The following is a 14,975-nucleotide window of genomic DNA, read 5'->3' on the forward strand; positions in this document are numbered from 1 at the left end:
TGGAGCTTCTGCCTATCTGTCAATTGATGTCTCCTTTTTTTTTTTTTCCAGGATGCAAATCTTTCAATCCACACCGACAATCCAGACTTCACGCCATGTTTCCAGAACACCATCCTGGCGTGGATCCCTAGTATTTATCTCTGGACTGCGTTACCCTTTTATCTTCTGTACCTGAAGCGCTCTAAAAGAGGGTACATTGTGCTGTCCATGTTGAGCAGGTTCAAGACGGTAAGATCTCTGCAGTGCTCCACAAGTGATGGGCAGGTTTGAGTTTGTGAGTTCACATTCAGTTCAGTGCTAAAGCAGGTGCTGAAGGTGGGGCTTAGACAAAATTCTTTCTGATTTACGGGGAGACTGAAGAACGCTTTTAGAGGAAACAGCAGCGTACATACGCATCTCCGAGGGGGCATTCCAAAGGATAGCTCACCTGGCAGGAAATCCCACAAGCACACCTTTCTGGGTAGGATGAAGACTTTATTATTCTGCAGAAGAGAATTCATCTCCACGGTGGGCCGACACTGTGATGCTTCACCACTCAAAGCTGCCAAGCAAAGACCTGAAGGTAGCTGTAGTGAAAACTTCATCTCGTTGTGAAAATCTGCACAGGGAGGTGTTTTTTCAAGCCATTACACCCACTTCATAGCTGTGTGTTTTCATCAGTATCTTGTGCCTAAGAGGTGGCTGATGTCAGCGGTGCCTCTGGTTTAGAAATGATGAGGTGCAAGGAAAGCAAACAAGTCCTTTCCATTGGCCATGAGAGAACTGGGTTATCCCAGAGAAAAATTCCAGGCATCTGCTTCTGAGCGTGCCTGCCTTTAATCAGGACGCTGCCTGTGCTTCCAATTAAAACTGAATAGTGTGGGGAGACAAAAAGAAATAACCTAAAAGGTGACTACTTTAATCTTTCTCTTAGCTGTGTTTGTGCATCCTTTGCAAAACAGTTGAGGCTGGATCCTTGGTCTGAGTGCAGTGAGACAGTTCCATTAGCCTAAATGCAGCTGTAGCAGCGTTGTTCTCTTTACACAGCTTTGTCTTGCTGGGCATCTGTGAACATAATGGTTTTGCTAGCCCCGATTCCCCCTGGAGATGAATTCACCAAATGGTGTTTCTGTTTGCTTGCAGCTGTTTGGTGTCCTGCTGTGGTGTGTGAGCTGGGCAGATCTCTTCTACTCTTTCCACGAGCTCCTGCAGAGCAGAACACCACCACCAGTCTATTTTGTGACTCCGTTGGTCGTTGGCATCACTATGGTTTGTAGCTGTTTCTATTTATGGTGGCTGATAGGAAAACTCTTACATGGATGAAGGAGGAAGGAGGTTCCTTTGCATTTATTGTCTTATCCTGTGCTCTCGTAACTGAATCAGTACTCAGATTACTGAGGCAGATTTTGCCAATCAAAAAGACCACAGATTACAGATGTGTCTCTCCTGCAGACTCGCCTATGTAAATTGAAATGTTTATAGTGGAGAGTTGTTCTGCCTTGCTCTTATCTGTTTCTCCAGGCTTGTGATCCAAGTGTGGAGAGAATGTGGGTATGAAGCAGGGACATATGATTGAGTTTGGCTTGTGCGTTGCTCAGTGTTGCGTTGGACTTTGTCAGACTCTCTCTCTTATTTGCTGGTTGTTCCTCCGTGAAACAGGAACCAAATTTTATTTGCCTAAGAGCAAACAGACGTGGGGCTGTTGTGTGAAAAATTAAGCTTGTAAAATCTGCCCATTAAGTTTTTTATCCCCTTGGTAAGATTAATATATTTTTTAATGCTGTTTTCTAGACAACTTATGGTTGTCCATCTGGATAGGAGAAATAACAGGTCTTAAATTTGCTTAATATATTTGCAGTTAATACTTCATTGTGTATGGCCCTTGGTACAAAGCCTGGTTTGAAAATCAGATTCTGTAGCAGGGGCTCTGAAAATGGTGGAACCAAAGTATTTCACAAAGTTATTCCGTGCCTCCCTTGGACAGAGGGAGTTTTGTCACCACGCCGTGTGGAGGTGTGACAGGACCTGCCTTCACAGTCCTGCTGCCAGTGCGAGCGTGAATGAGGGGAGCAGTGGGACGGGGCTGTGTTCATGTGTTCTGTGCTTGCTTTTCACAGCTGCTAGCTACACTGCTGATTCAATATGAAAGACTGAGAGGAGTCCAGTCCTCTGGAGTGCTCATTGTCTTCTGGTTTTTGTCTGTGCTCTGTGCCGTGGGGCCGTTCCGGTCTAAGATCATGACTACAACAGCACAGGTAACTTGCCATCCTTGTTAGCACGTGGAGAGCAGGAAATACAGTATTACCATCTCTGGCAAGGGAACAAATCACCTTGGAGTCACACTCGCTTGGAGTCAGATCTGAACAAGAGGAATTTGGTTCCACTGTCTCAACTCAGACCTGTCTAACTTGAGGGGTTTCTCATGCAGTGCCAAATACGGATTTTTCTGAACCTGAGGGTGCACTGGAAACCTGTTAGACATCTGAGGGCTGTACCAGCACCGTGTGTATGTGTCTGCATATGCACACACACATATAAGAACAGGCTCTCACTCTCTGTTTCCCTTCTCTTCCCTTTTTCTTGTTAAGTCCCCCATTCCTTCCTTTTCTGTTCAGACGGTGTGACCATGTCATACAACTCCTTAGGCCTTTTTGTCAGCACACGCTGTGGTGAGGACAGCATTTTCTCTCCAACTGTGGCTGTAAATAGACAACAGAGGAAAGAAACCTGGGCTGTTCTGAAAGCGTAGCTGGATCTCCCACACAAAGGATGCTGTTACGTTTTTCCAAGAAGCAGATTTCATTAAGCAGAGCAAAGGCTGTCTCAGTGATTAGATCATCAAAGGGAGTATTTGGAAAACATTAAGGTGATTGCTTCTCAGTGAAAGTGATTCTAAATCATTGCTGGTTCTGTTGGTGAATTTAATGCACTGCTTGTTTATTTATTACCACTAGTAGCATTATCCTTTTCCCAAGGATCTTGCTGTGTCCAACTATTGTAAATATTCCAGTGGGGGCGGAATTAAACCTTAGAGGACAGTCTGTGCAGGGCTTCCTTGGGAGGTGCTTGCAGTCCTGCTGAGACCTCGTGCATCATTTCAAATCAATTTTAAAACTGTAGTACTGGTGATTAAGTGCAAATAATGGACTACCAGTGGCTGATCCCTTAATCAACTTAAAATTGTGAGGACGGAGTCCTAGAATGTGTGTGGGCAGCATCCCTCCTCTTCTTACAACTGCTGAGGATGAAATATTCTTTCTGTTACACCTCAGGACCAAAGGTTTTAAGTGAACAATGAGAGCATTCACAACCATGTGAGGTTATGAAAGAGCTGCATGGGGGATATAACCTCCCAGCGAGAAGTTTTAAGTCAACTGCAGACTCATATGGGTGGGAAAGGACACGTCTGCAGCAGATGGAACTGATATTTTACAGTGCAGTGTTTTCTCATTTCTTCTGAAAGCATTTGACGTTGACTGCCTGTAAAAAGTAGATGGATGTTCTCTGATCTGGGTTGGCAGTTCCCATGTGACATGATCTTACAAGAACCCCTGGAGGTAATTTGAAAGGATGTCATGTAGCCCCTGATTCCAGGGGGTGTCGGCGTGCAGTGAAGGTGCATGAGCACTTTGAAGTTGACAGAATTTAATGAAAAGCAACATGGAGATAAGCATTTACCGAGGTGCTTCAGAGCACATGCATACTGTTGTAAGATAATTCCTGCTAGCAACTGCTGTGCAGCATTCAGCTGTGGGGGAAGAAAGGAAGTGCTGACAGATCCTGAAACAGTCGGTGTGTGTTGTGGTGGGAAATACAGTAAAACCTATTTGCTGTGTTTTTTTCCCTTCAGAACCATGTAAATGAGAGGTTCAGGTCTGCCACGTTTTACATCTATTTTGTTTTGCTGATCATTGAATTGACCCTTTCGTGTTTTAAAGAAAAGCCTCCATTCTTTTCCTCTGCCAGAACAGACCCTGTAAGTACTTTTATTTTGCTTTATGTGTGTTTTACTGTATCGTGCCTTGAGAGTTCCACGGAGAATATTTGTAACTGAAAAAAGCTTTGAGTGTCACTGAGATTCTCTCTGTGGCTGGTGATCCCCCTTAAGAAACAACGTGTAAGGAGAGTTGTATTGGGATTTGAAGCCTTCTTCTATTATGTGTGCCACCAGTAATGACCAAAATCTACACAGACAAAGCATCCCTCCTACTTGCTGCTTCATAAAGTAATTTATGAAAACTAAACCTCAATATTAATTATTCCAGGACCGTTATGTTTTTTTTTTTGAGATTGTTTTCTACTTGCTTAATATTCCTTTAGAGTTAGTTGAACTCTCAAAGGGTTGACTCAATAAACCAGTTCTATATGTACTGAGAATGGGTATGAAAAGAACCGTGGATAACAGGAGATACCAGTGGTGTCACAGGTCAGATTTCTTCTCCAGTTCAACAAATGGTCTCTGTAATTGCACTTTACTGAGCTGAGAGAGAAGTTGAGTCCATTTTCTTTTTTTGGATGAACGTTTCAGAAACTGTAAAATGACGTTTTGCTTTATGTAAGTGTGGCCTAAAGGCAGTGTATTAAGAGCTCTGTGGAGATGAAAGGCGATCTGCCCGACTTGGGAAATGACAGGGATCAATTTATGTCTCATTAGAACTTAGGTACGTACTTGTAATGTGGAGACTCATTTCCTGTTGTCTTGATTTAATCTTCTTCCTGCATAACTGCACTGCAGAACCCCTCTCCAGAGTTAACTTCGGGCTTTCTCTCAAGACTGACATTCTGGTGGTTTACAAGGTGAGCTTCTCTCTTCGGCGCGTTGGACAGCTGACAGCCATCAGCTCTATTTGTGATATGTGTTGTACAGAGTTGCCCACGTGGGGGCTTTTCCCCTTCAAGTAGCTGACGTTGGGTGTTCTCTCATGACAGCACTGTCAGCACTTTCAGAACATGAACATTTGCAGACCACTTTTGGAGAGCTCGCGCTGCCCAATCTTACCTGCAGATCAGTGGCAGCAGTTGCCAAGACTGCGAGCACACACAGCCTGGCTGTGCTGCAGCGTTACCTGAAACAACACTCAGAACTGTGTAGCACGAGAAGAAAATACTGGAAACTTTTCACGTGCCTGAGATGCACGGCTTCCTTTTGGGGCTCACGGGTGAATGCTTTTGTTACGAGCACATTTTCTTTGCATGAGGAAATTGGGTTATATATTCAAATGATTGCTACCAACTGTTGAGACTGCCGTGCTCTGGGATGTGAACTGAAGAGGCAAATATGGGACTGGGTTTTCTTCCACTCTGTGATAAAGAAGCGAATCGATGCTGAAGGTCATGATGAGACCCAGCTTTTTCAGAGTGGTGGAGAGTTCTGAGATCCTCACTCCTGTATCTCCGTACCTTCACTGTCCTGGCCACAGCCTCGTAAAATTCCTTCTAGTGAAAGTGAGATCCTTCTGAATTTTCAGAGTTCTAAATGTTCAGCTTTGCTGTAGGGGTTTTTGGCAATGAGATGTTTGTATCTCTTGGCAAAATGTCCCTTAGAGTTGAGGATTTGTAATTTTTATGTATTTGGAGAGAGAAATTTACTTTTCCTTCAGCTTTTGTGAGCTGCCCTTTTGCATTTTTTTTGTCCCTGGCAGTTCATTTCGGTTATTTTTACCTCTGAATTTTCACTGTTTTCATTTCACATCACAGTTTAATTCAAATGCTTCCGGATGTTGTTTTTTATTGCCCTTTTTTTCTAAAGTGATATTTTCAGTCAAACGCATGTAATCAGAATTACACAGTGTTCTTTCCTTAACTGCAAACATCAAGGTAAGGAATAAAGGGAAATACAGGCATGATTATCACTCTTTTTCCTTTTTTTTTACTTTTTTTCTGTGTATGCACCTCTTACTTCTGTGAGCTGCCCACTCCCAGCATTAGTTGCAGTTCATTAGGCGCTGCCAGCCAAGCTGAGTTGGATGTTTTTCTTTGCATTTGCAGCTTTGCAATTCTTGGTTACAAAAGGCCTCTTGAAGATAAGGATTTGTGGTCACTGAACGAAGACGATATTTCAAAAAACATCGTACAAAAACTGAGTAGAGAATGGGACAAAGAAAAAGCAGAGTGTAAACAGTAAGTAATCCAACAATTCTGCAAATGGAGATTGATGAGTCGATTCAGCGCTAACGAGCTGTTCAGCTGAAAACAAGCCGAGTGAACGTGACATCTACCTCTATTTCCATCTGTTCCTTATTAATATTAATGGTCAGATTTGCTTTTTTAAAGATGTCTAGGCAGAGGCAGGCAGCAGCCCTCTGGGGCTCGTGCACAACCTGCATGTTTTATTGCTGGGTGCTTCAAGTGTGCGCGGGCAGATGGTGTCGTTTATGGTGTGCAGAAGGGCTGAAGAAGAATAGATGGAAGGTGGTGAGTTGGCTGGAGTGCAGAAAGTGAATAACTTTCATTACTGGGCTGGTGGATGTCTGACCCTGTAACTGCATCCCTCCTGGGCACGTTGGAACACAGCTTTTGGGCACCACGGATCAGAAGGAGAGCTTTATTATCGCCGTTGTGAGGTTTTCACCTGAGATTAATTTTAACCTTAAGGCTCGTAGCAGTAAACAGTTCTGCGCTTCCAAGAAAGAAGAATACGATGATTTCCCAGCGTGTGAAGGGGGAGTGTAGGGAGAGGGACGTCCCTCTTGGGGCTGAGACCCCCCTGCTCTTGTTGCCTCAGAGGTGAGCAGCAAAACTCCCTTTGACTCCTGTGGAAATAGAATCAGGGTCAGAATTTGCATATAGTTACATCCATGCTGGAGAGGATATCCTTTTTGCTACATGTTCTGTTCCAGCCTAATCTTAAGGAGTCATTTGTTCTGCAACTGCATTTCCTTCTCCCACTGGTCAGTGTCCAAGACGTCTCCAAACAAAGAGATGGGCCAACAGTGTTACAGATGAAAAATGTCAGTGAGGGGGATGCCTGTGCTTCCATTTCCTTTCATTGTGGAGATTTCTCCTCCGTATGGAGGCTTTCCTCTGTTATTTTCTGTGCGTATCCGTGCCAAATTGGAAAGACCCTTCTGTGATAAAATGAGGAAAGTCATAAGCTTCTTGGCAAGGCTCAATGTGCTGTGAAGAGTTCTACTTTGCAGATAAAATCTGAAAGGTTTCCAGCACTAACACCAGCAGCTCGTCCACTCGTGCTCTGCATGTGCTGTGGTTGTGGTTTTACTTTTCTGTATTTTGCTTCCTTAATGTCTCTAGTTTTATGGTGTGGAATAACACGCATGGTCTGGGTTCTGGTTCTGGTCTTTGCTGCACAGGGATAAATTGCACCCCCAGGCCTTCCCATAGTAAGAGCACATCCGCTGCGTGGAAGCACCCAGGTCCAGGAAAACTTCTGGAAAACCAGAAACCGTTCCTGGGATTTGTCCTTGTGTTCTGGAGGGTTTTCATGTAGGCTGCGGCCAGTTGGCCGTGCATTCAGCCCCGCATTCTGCCTTGTATTAAGCTCAGGTAAAATGCAGTGGAGACTGTGTTAATCATTCTCGGGTGGGAAAAAGAGCAGCACTAAAGCAGATCACTGTTCTGTAGATTGCTGGGTTTCAAATAACTCTAAAAACTGTGTGGTTTTCTTCATTTCTAAGTGGACACTTAGAAATTCTCAGTTACTCTGTGTTAAAGCTGCATGGGCCGCCATGGGCTGGAAGCCATTGGAAAGGCTTCTTTTTTTTTCTTTTAAACTTTGATTAGCAAGGTTTTATGGCATGAAAACACTGAATCAGTTGTGCATGTGTAGAGAGTATCACAGAAGGTATCAGCAGTGTACGTGGTAATCATTTACTTCAAAAATTTAATCAGTTGCAAGCTACCTTCTTCAGATTTACTTAATTGTAATGATTATCACATTCCCATATCTCCTTAACCTACAAAACTTCTTTTGCTCGTTGCTTCACAGTTCTCTTGCAAACCACTGTCGTGAAATACTGCTAAATAATTGCTAATAATTGATTCTCTGCTAATGAGTTACAGGAGAGCTCAGTATGGGTTTCAGCTGGTGTAGATTCAGATCACTGTTACAGGTGATATTGGAGGCAGTGAAGCACGCTGGCAGTGTTTTCCCTTTGCTTTTGCTTCTTTGGCTGCGTGGCTGAAAGCTCTGCTTGCTCTCCTACTGCACTGCTGTGGAGCTGGAAGCGTGAGGGTGTGCTGGAACCCATGTAGCCTCGTTTTGGTTACCTTCTGCTTTTGGACTGTGATGATTTGAAGCCTTGTTATTACCAGAGAGAGATCTGTATGTTTCACGTGGGATAATCAGCATGTATTGGCTAGCAAGCTGTAATTCCTAGAAGCTAAGCACACGGCTTTTGCTTTGAGAAAGAACTGGGTGCAACCAGGCGTACAGTGCTGAAGCCCTGACCTCACCTAACTACCCGTAGTAAACATCAGGAGTGTATTTCCTGTGGGATTTTTGCTGCAACAGAACTATTGCATTGCTGTTAGCTGACTATTTTTTATAGCACAAAGCCAGAGGCAAGTGGTCTTGTTTCTCCTTCAGTGAGTTTAATGGCCTGGTTGCCAGAAAATAAAGCTTTGCTCATAAACTCTCTAGGTTTGATCTGGAAGAATAAAGGTGAAGCTGCTTGTTCTCATCTGAAAGAGAAAACAGATTTTTTGTCTGGTTTAGGTCCCCAATCCCACCCTCAGACTGTGCTGCAAAGAAATGCGGATTTGCACATTTCTTCCTTTGAAATGATGTGAACCAGTTTCTGCCTGGACTGTTAGCTGCAGTGGTCGTTTGGAACACTCACAGGCTGTTGGAATTATTAGGCTCTGTAGCCAGCCAGCTCCAAAAAAATCTGCATGCTCTTTGAGAAGAATCATAAATCCAGCCACGCTTGGTAGTGCTTTCAAGTAATTTTTCAAGTGCCTTTTTATACGTCTTCCCTGTTTCTAGGGTCTCTTTTCCATCTGTCCCTTCTTAGAAGGCTTACGTGTCTCGGACTCTAATTTCCTTCTCGTTGTTCTGCTTGGATTTAAACTTCCTGGCTGCCATTCATGGGATTATTCTCTAGGTCCCCAGGAATTAACAGTGATTTGGTGCTTTCTGATAGAAAAGCTGCTAGGCTGCTCATTGAGAACAATTCATGGTGGAAGTCATTTTCCAGAGCACTCAATCTGTACTGATAAGCAACAGAAGTCAGGCACCTAAACGCAAGAGATGCTTTTAGAAGCCCCTTGTGGAGCCCTGGAGAGCAACACGTGCCTTTGGGGTGGATTTTTCGTTGGTTATTCTCAAAGACCTTTGCAGAAGAGCTGGCTTTCCTTGCTTAGATGTTCGTGCAGAGGGCAGTGATGTTCACATGGTCAGCGTCTCTGACTGTTTGGTTTGTTCCCCTAGGAAAGAAGATGTGACATACAGGAAGAAATCTAACCATGCACTGAATCATGTTGCTGATGGCCCAGAGGAAGCAGAAGTTCTGATCAGGGACAAGAGGCAGAGTAGGAAGCCTTCCTTCCTCAAGGCTTTGATAAGGACCTTCGGGCCGTACTTCTTAATCAGCTCCTTCTTCAAGCTGATACAGGACCTACTTTCTTTTGTCAACCCTCAGCTGCTAAGGTTGGTTTCTGTGAGAGCAGTTTCTATGTGCAATCCCTATGGAGGCTTGGCTTTGGCAAGCAGTATTCATTTTTGCAATGCATAACTCGTTTCCCTCCCGGTGCTGTGTGTGTAAGTTCCCCAATGAAATGCCTCAGACAGGAGCTCCTTACTGTGGACCAAGCTGCAAATTGGGCACGTTGCTTTGAAATGAAAGATTCGTCAATCACCCATCACCAACAGCTTTGGATTGCATGGTACCTGTGGTGCCATGCAGCAAGCAGTCCAAAGCAATTTCTTTCCAGTTCTAAAAGATCATTTGTGAAATCGAAGTAGAGCTGAATCCAGCAGTCTGTACATCTGATACCCACATGAGTTGGTGGTGGTGGCAGCTGTAGTGTGACAGTACAAATGAAGCGTGGTGCTCGAGAATGCCATGCTTTGACTGTGCTGCTATCATCTGAGATGGATTTTGGAGCTTCTAGATGAGTTTGTGCATTTTTAGCAATACACAGTGAGAAGAATGTGTGATACACAGATTCAGTAAATTTTGGGATAAAATAAAAATTAAAAAAGAAAAAAAATGAGAAAAAAGGGAGAAAATATTGTCAAAAATTACGTCCTCAAATTCTCCCTATATAAGCAACATCTGCACTTCAGTCCGCATGATCCCCACATTTCTCTCTGTTAATGGTAGTCTGGAGGTAAGAACATCACCAGGTAACCATTAGCTGAGAAGAACAGAACAGTGGAAATAGCAGCATCTCAGAGCAGCAGTGACTTTCTATCCACCAGCTGTGTCTACATCTGTGCAAAGGTGCATTGTCCTGTTGGTGCATGAGAGAGGAACGGAGCTGGAAGGGGGAATGAGAGGCTCTGTTCCTATATGAGTGGCTCTTAAAATAATAGCAGTGTTGGAGATGTGTTCTGAGACCATCTTGTTCTGTGGCTGGTTGTGGTACCTCTGTACCCAGAGACTGGCTGAGAAGAGGGTCCAGCCCAATACAGTGACATTAATAGCTTGCAGTCTGTCTTCTTCCAGTGTCCCCAGTGAGGAGGCAGCTGGCTTCCTTCTGAGAGCGTGTTAGATGTAATCTAACGTGGGGAATTCTCAAATGTGCATAAATTCCTGGATATGTTGTCAGTGATGTCTCAAGGCATATAAAGGGGGGATTTCTGCTCAGGTCTGCACTCCTGCAGCTGTGGAAGTTGCTGGTAAGAGAAAATGGAAGAGCCACAGCTGTCTGGTGGGCTGCACGTAAAAGTTTTGTGTTCCCTGAGATTCAGTAATCTTTTAGAAAGTTTGTTGCTTTTTTTCTGAAGCAGTCCAGTTAGAGCATGAGTGAATGGTGTGCAAGGGGAAGATCTCAGACTGAAAGAAAGCTGCAGTAACCTCCTGTTTCTAAAGCAAGGATCTGGGGCTGTGTTTCTCTAAGTGTTATTTCCCCCCTGCTGGTTATTTGAACGGTGGAACCAAATCATTTCCTCTCCTACTCTGAAAATTCTGTTCTTTGGGCAGTAGTCTGCAATCACAAAGGTGATTTTTGAGAAAGCTGCACGTTGCACTGCATTGCTCCAATTGCTTGTTGTGTGGCAGCTGTTCAGGCCTTGCAGGGAGAGCAGCTGCAAATAGTAAGAAAAGGCTAATTAATAAAAGATGGTGAAGCCACTTTAGTGCTACTGCCATATTACCAAGAAGTGGAGTGCAGAATTTTCCACGCATCCATCCGGGAAGACGTCCTTTAATCCAGATTTTTGGGGGAAGCACCCCAGGCAGAGGCTCAAGTTGGGACTGGGTGGGAAGCTGATTCTGCATGCTTTGCTGCACTGCCCTGCTGCGTCCTGCCACTCACCACCAACCCTGTGGGGCTGCCCGACACTGAGCCCTCTGTTTAATCCCTGGATCTCAGAGGAGACCTCGACTTCCTCAATGTATTTCATTTTCTGCAGGCTCATTTGCAGATTTCTCACTGGCAGAGCCTCAGGTTTTGCAGTATTACAGTCTTTGCAATGTTGGTTGACTGAACTTGTAACTCTGATTGCATCCTGGAGTCCTGTTTACTTTCTGTGGCTAGAGAGAGGATGTGGCAGGATGCCATGGCTGAGGGAAGCTATGTTATGTCCCATTAATCTTACTGTATGTTTTTTTTCTTCTCCTTTCCTTCCCTAATGTTCTGAAAAACAGTGTATTAATCAGCTTCATTAAGAGCGAAGATGCCCCAGCCTGGTGGGGATTTTTGATTGCAGCTTTGATGTTTATCTGTGCTGTGCTGCAGACCCTCGTAGTTCACCAGAGTTTCCAGTACTGCTTTGTGACTGGGATGAGGCTGAGAACTGGGATCACTGGAGTGATATACCGCAAGGTAAGGCTGGGAGCATTTCATGGCCCAGAACTCAGAGTATAAAGCCGAGAAAAAGCCTCAGCTCTGAGATGCTTAGAGGTGAAAATTTTCTCTTACTGGAGAAAAATAGCCTCTGGGAAATAAATTTAAACAAAACGAAGTGGTTTTGTATTGTTTGTTTGTCTCTTTTCAGGGAGTTTTTCAGAGTACCTCGCTTACAGTTTCTAGAATTTTCTGGCAATGAGCAGCTTGGTGTGGGTGTGCAGGCACAGCTCGGGCTGCTGCTGGTTCCACTGAAATGTTCAGGAAAGTGGTCCAGGAGAATAGTGGCTGTGCCATGGCTGGGTTAGCTCCAAATGGGTTTTCTTCAGCATGCTACAAACTGCCTGACGCGGAGGTGCTCACAGGCAAGGCGTCATGAAGCCCTGTTCTCTGTTAAGAGTTAATGTCTGTGTGCGTCGTGGATCCTTGTTGGGGTGCACATTCTTGGGGAGTGTTGCATTTCCGTGTTTGAGGATTTCTTCTCCATGTTTCTTTGGGTGTATCGAGACTGAATCCCCTGCGTGTCTCTTATTCCTCAGTCCTTGGTCATCACAAACTCGGCAAAGCGCTCATCTACCGTTGGAGAGATCGTCAACCTGATGTCAGTGGACGCCCAGCGCTTCATGGACCTGGTGGCTTTCCTGAACATGCTGTGGTCTGCGCCGCTCCAGACGTGCCTGGCGCTGTATTTCCTCTGGCAGGTACAGGCGCTGCCACCTTCCATCACGAGTTTTCTAACTGATGTGCAAGCATTTTTTGGTTTTTTAATCCTTTTTTTTAATGTGCTTCTTGCGCTGCCTTGTTCTGGTATGACAACTATACAAAATCAATTCATTTCTTAATGATTTTGTTAATCTGGCAGGCAAGATAGTGCATTTGAAGCAAAAGATATCCCTTATGTTTCTGTTGTCCCTGGTGTGCTTGGGTGGGCTCTGCTGAGGACTCATCACCAGCATTTGATACAAATGAGAGCCTGAAGGAAATGATTAAAAAACAAAAAAATAAAAAAAGGAAATGTGAGTCATGTACAAAGATTATGTTATGCCATGTAAATAAGTCAACATGGAATAAATCCATAAATCTCAATTGCAATGAACTTTTCAGTGAAATTTCTTGTTTATTCCATATTCAGTTTTAACATTGGCTTTCATCCTTAAAATGTTTCCCTGCGATTAATCTGCGTAGGGCAGCAGCACCAACATAACCGTACGGATTTATTCTGGAGAGCCATAAAGCTGCAGCAGCTTTACGAGGTACTGCTCTGCTGGTTGGTGTGCTTTTATCCACCTGGGCTAATTCTGTAATTACAGTTCCCTGGGTCAGAGAGAAGTCAGTGGAAAAAATCCCTTCTCTGTAGCTTATTTGTTCCCTTTCTGGATTCACTCAGTAGCTCTGTATCTGCATCAGTTCAAACCTTTTCCCCTCCTGCTGGGAGCCACTTAGCAGGTAAATGGCAGAGCTGCTGCCATCACCAGTGCTGGCATCATCGTACTCTGAGTGGATGCCTGTCTGTTTTTCTGTCTCCTCACCGTAGCTGTTCTGTGAAATGAGAACCCTTCACTGGGAGGATCAGTTGTCTGTCTCAAACATTCATCAGTGAGGCAATGTGTTTTTGCTTCAATAACCTGCGGGTTCTTCAGTGTTCACCACTGGGACGTTGCACTCCAGTACAACAACTTACCTTTTCTCTTTCACCCCAGGCTCTCGGGCCGTCTGTGCTGGCAGGAGTTGCTGTGATGGTTTTACTTATCCCATTCAACTCTGCAGTAGCAATCAAAACCAGAGCATTCCAGGTAAGGTACCAGCAGAGAAAGAAAGCATCATCTGAGATTGTAGCTGTGCTATGAGAGGTGAAGGCATCGATGTCACGGTCGTTACCGAGGTGTCATTTGCACCAGTTTTCTTTCAAGTAAGATTGTACCAATATTTTCAATAATCACACCCTCTCAGTTAGCTTTTCTGTAGTGATTTCAGTGCTATTGTAGGTGTGGCATTGGCTCAGTGACTGGTGCTGCTGGAGGACTGCTGGGATTAGCAAGAAGTTTTTGTCTTCGTGTCCCTTCAGCTAGCAGCTTGGTCTGTGAACGCCTAGGGAAAGGCAGGCACTGCGCCTGGAGCTGGCAATGACTGCTTTTAGAGAGGGAGCTGAAACCTGGGTATTGTTTCTTATGTTAATGGCCAGTGTTGATTTTCATTGCTACTGAGCTGGGCTAAATTTGCATTATTGCCTTGAGGTAAAAATATCCTTTATTCCCTCCCTAGTTGTCTGTAGTCAAGAAAGGCTGAAAAAGCAATATCATAGTGCCCTCTGGCTTTGTGCTGCACAAATGGAGGAAGCGGAGGTGCTGTGCCACCTCGCAGGGATGGGCTGGCAGCTTTAAAAGAAATCAATGCACAGATGTAAAAAGGGTGAGAGTAGGAAAACAAGTCCAGATGATGACACTTATGCAGGAGCTCAGTGACAAGTGCTGCAATGACATGCCTTGAGGAGACATCCAGGCTTTGTGTGAAGTCTCGCGTGCTGACGTTTGGAGTGGCATTCCTTCTCCCTGTGCCGTGGCGAGGCGCTCAGAGCCGTACCTTGGTGTGTGTGAATGCAGGTTTTCATTTTGTTTATCCTGCTGAGGAGGGAGTTGATTTTTCTGAAGTAGCTGAATGAAGCACTGTGTCCTAGCGTATGTAAGAAAAATAAACTAGGAGTAACCACAGAGTTCAGGATATCCCATGAGAAATACAGCTATGCGTATCAGGAAAACGTCTGATGAAATCAGAGGAAGAGGTAGGGCAGTATTTTTTCTGAATCTTTCTCAAAAGTGGTTTTGAAAATGTAATTCCTAACAGTGAAGATGAGTAGGAAACCTTTGTGCTCATCTTTTCAAACACTTCATTTGATTCCTAGTTTCTCTGGAGATATAAACTTGCAACCATGAGCTTACAGATAACGGCCTGACTTCTTTAATCTCCTTTCACATCCTCTTTAGAAACAGCCAAGGAGCATCATGGCTGTGAGACAATGTGTTCACAGC

At 44.4% G+C, this 14,975-nt stretch overlaps 1 protein-coding gene across 1 annotated transcript in view; it reads left to right on the top strand.

The window, feature by feature from the left end:
- The window catches only part of ABCC3 (ATP binding cassette subfamily C member 3), a gene marked incomplete at its 3' end in the record, with an annotated part of 42,710 nt that overhangs the window by 10,929 nt on the left and 16,806 nt on the right, over window positions 1–14,975 (top strand). The window contains exons 2-11 of the mRNA XM_079544208.1: window positions 52–228; window positions 1,123–1,248; window positions 2,097–2,234; window positions 3,830–3,955; window positions 4,715–4,776; window positions 5,968–6,099; window positions 9,368–9,586; window positions 11,751–11,928; window positions 12,489–12,650; window positions 13,650–13,742. Coding sequence (XP_079400334.1) covers window positions 52–228; window positions 1,123–1,248; window positions 2,097–2,234; window positions 3,830–3,955; window positions 4,715–4,776; window positions 5,968–6,099; window positions 9,368–9,586; window positions 11,751–11,928; window positions 12,489–12,650; window positions 13,650–13,742 — 1,413 coding nt within the window. The remainder of the gene's footprint in view (window positions 1–51; window positions 229–1,122; window positions 1,249–2,096; window positions 2,235–3,829; window positions 3,956–4,714; window positions 4,777–5,967; window positions 6,100–9,367; window positions 9,587–11,750; window positions 11,929–12,488; window positions 12,651–13,649; window positions 13,743–14,975) is intronic.

Source organism: Tetrao urogallus, assembly GCF_951394365.1.
Source record: "Tetrao urogallus genome assembly, chromosome: 18".
NCBI lineage: Eukaryota > Metazoa > Chordata > Aves > Galliformes > Phasianidae > Tetrao > Tetrao urogallus.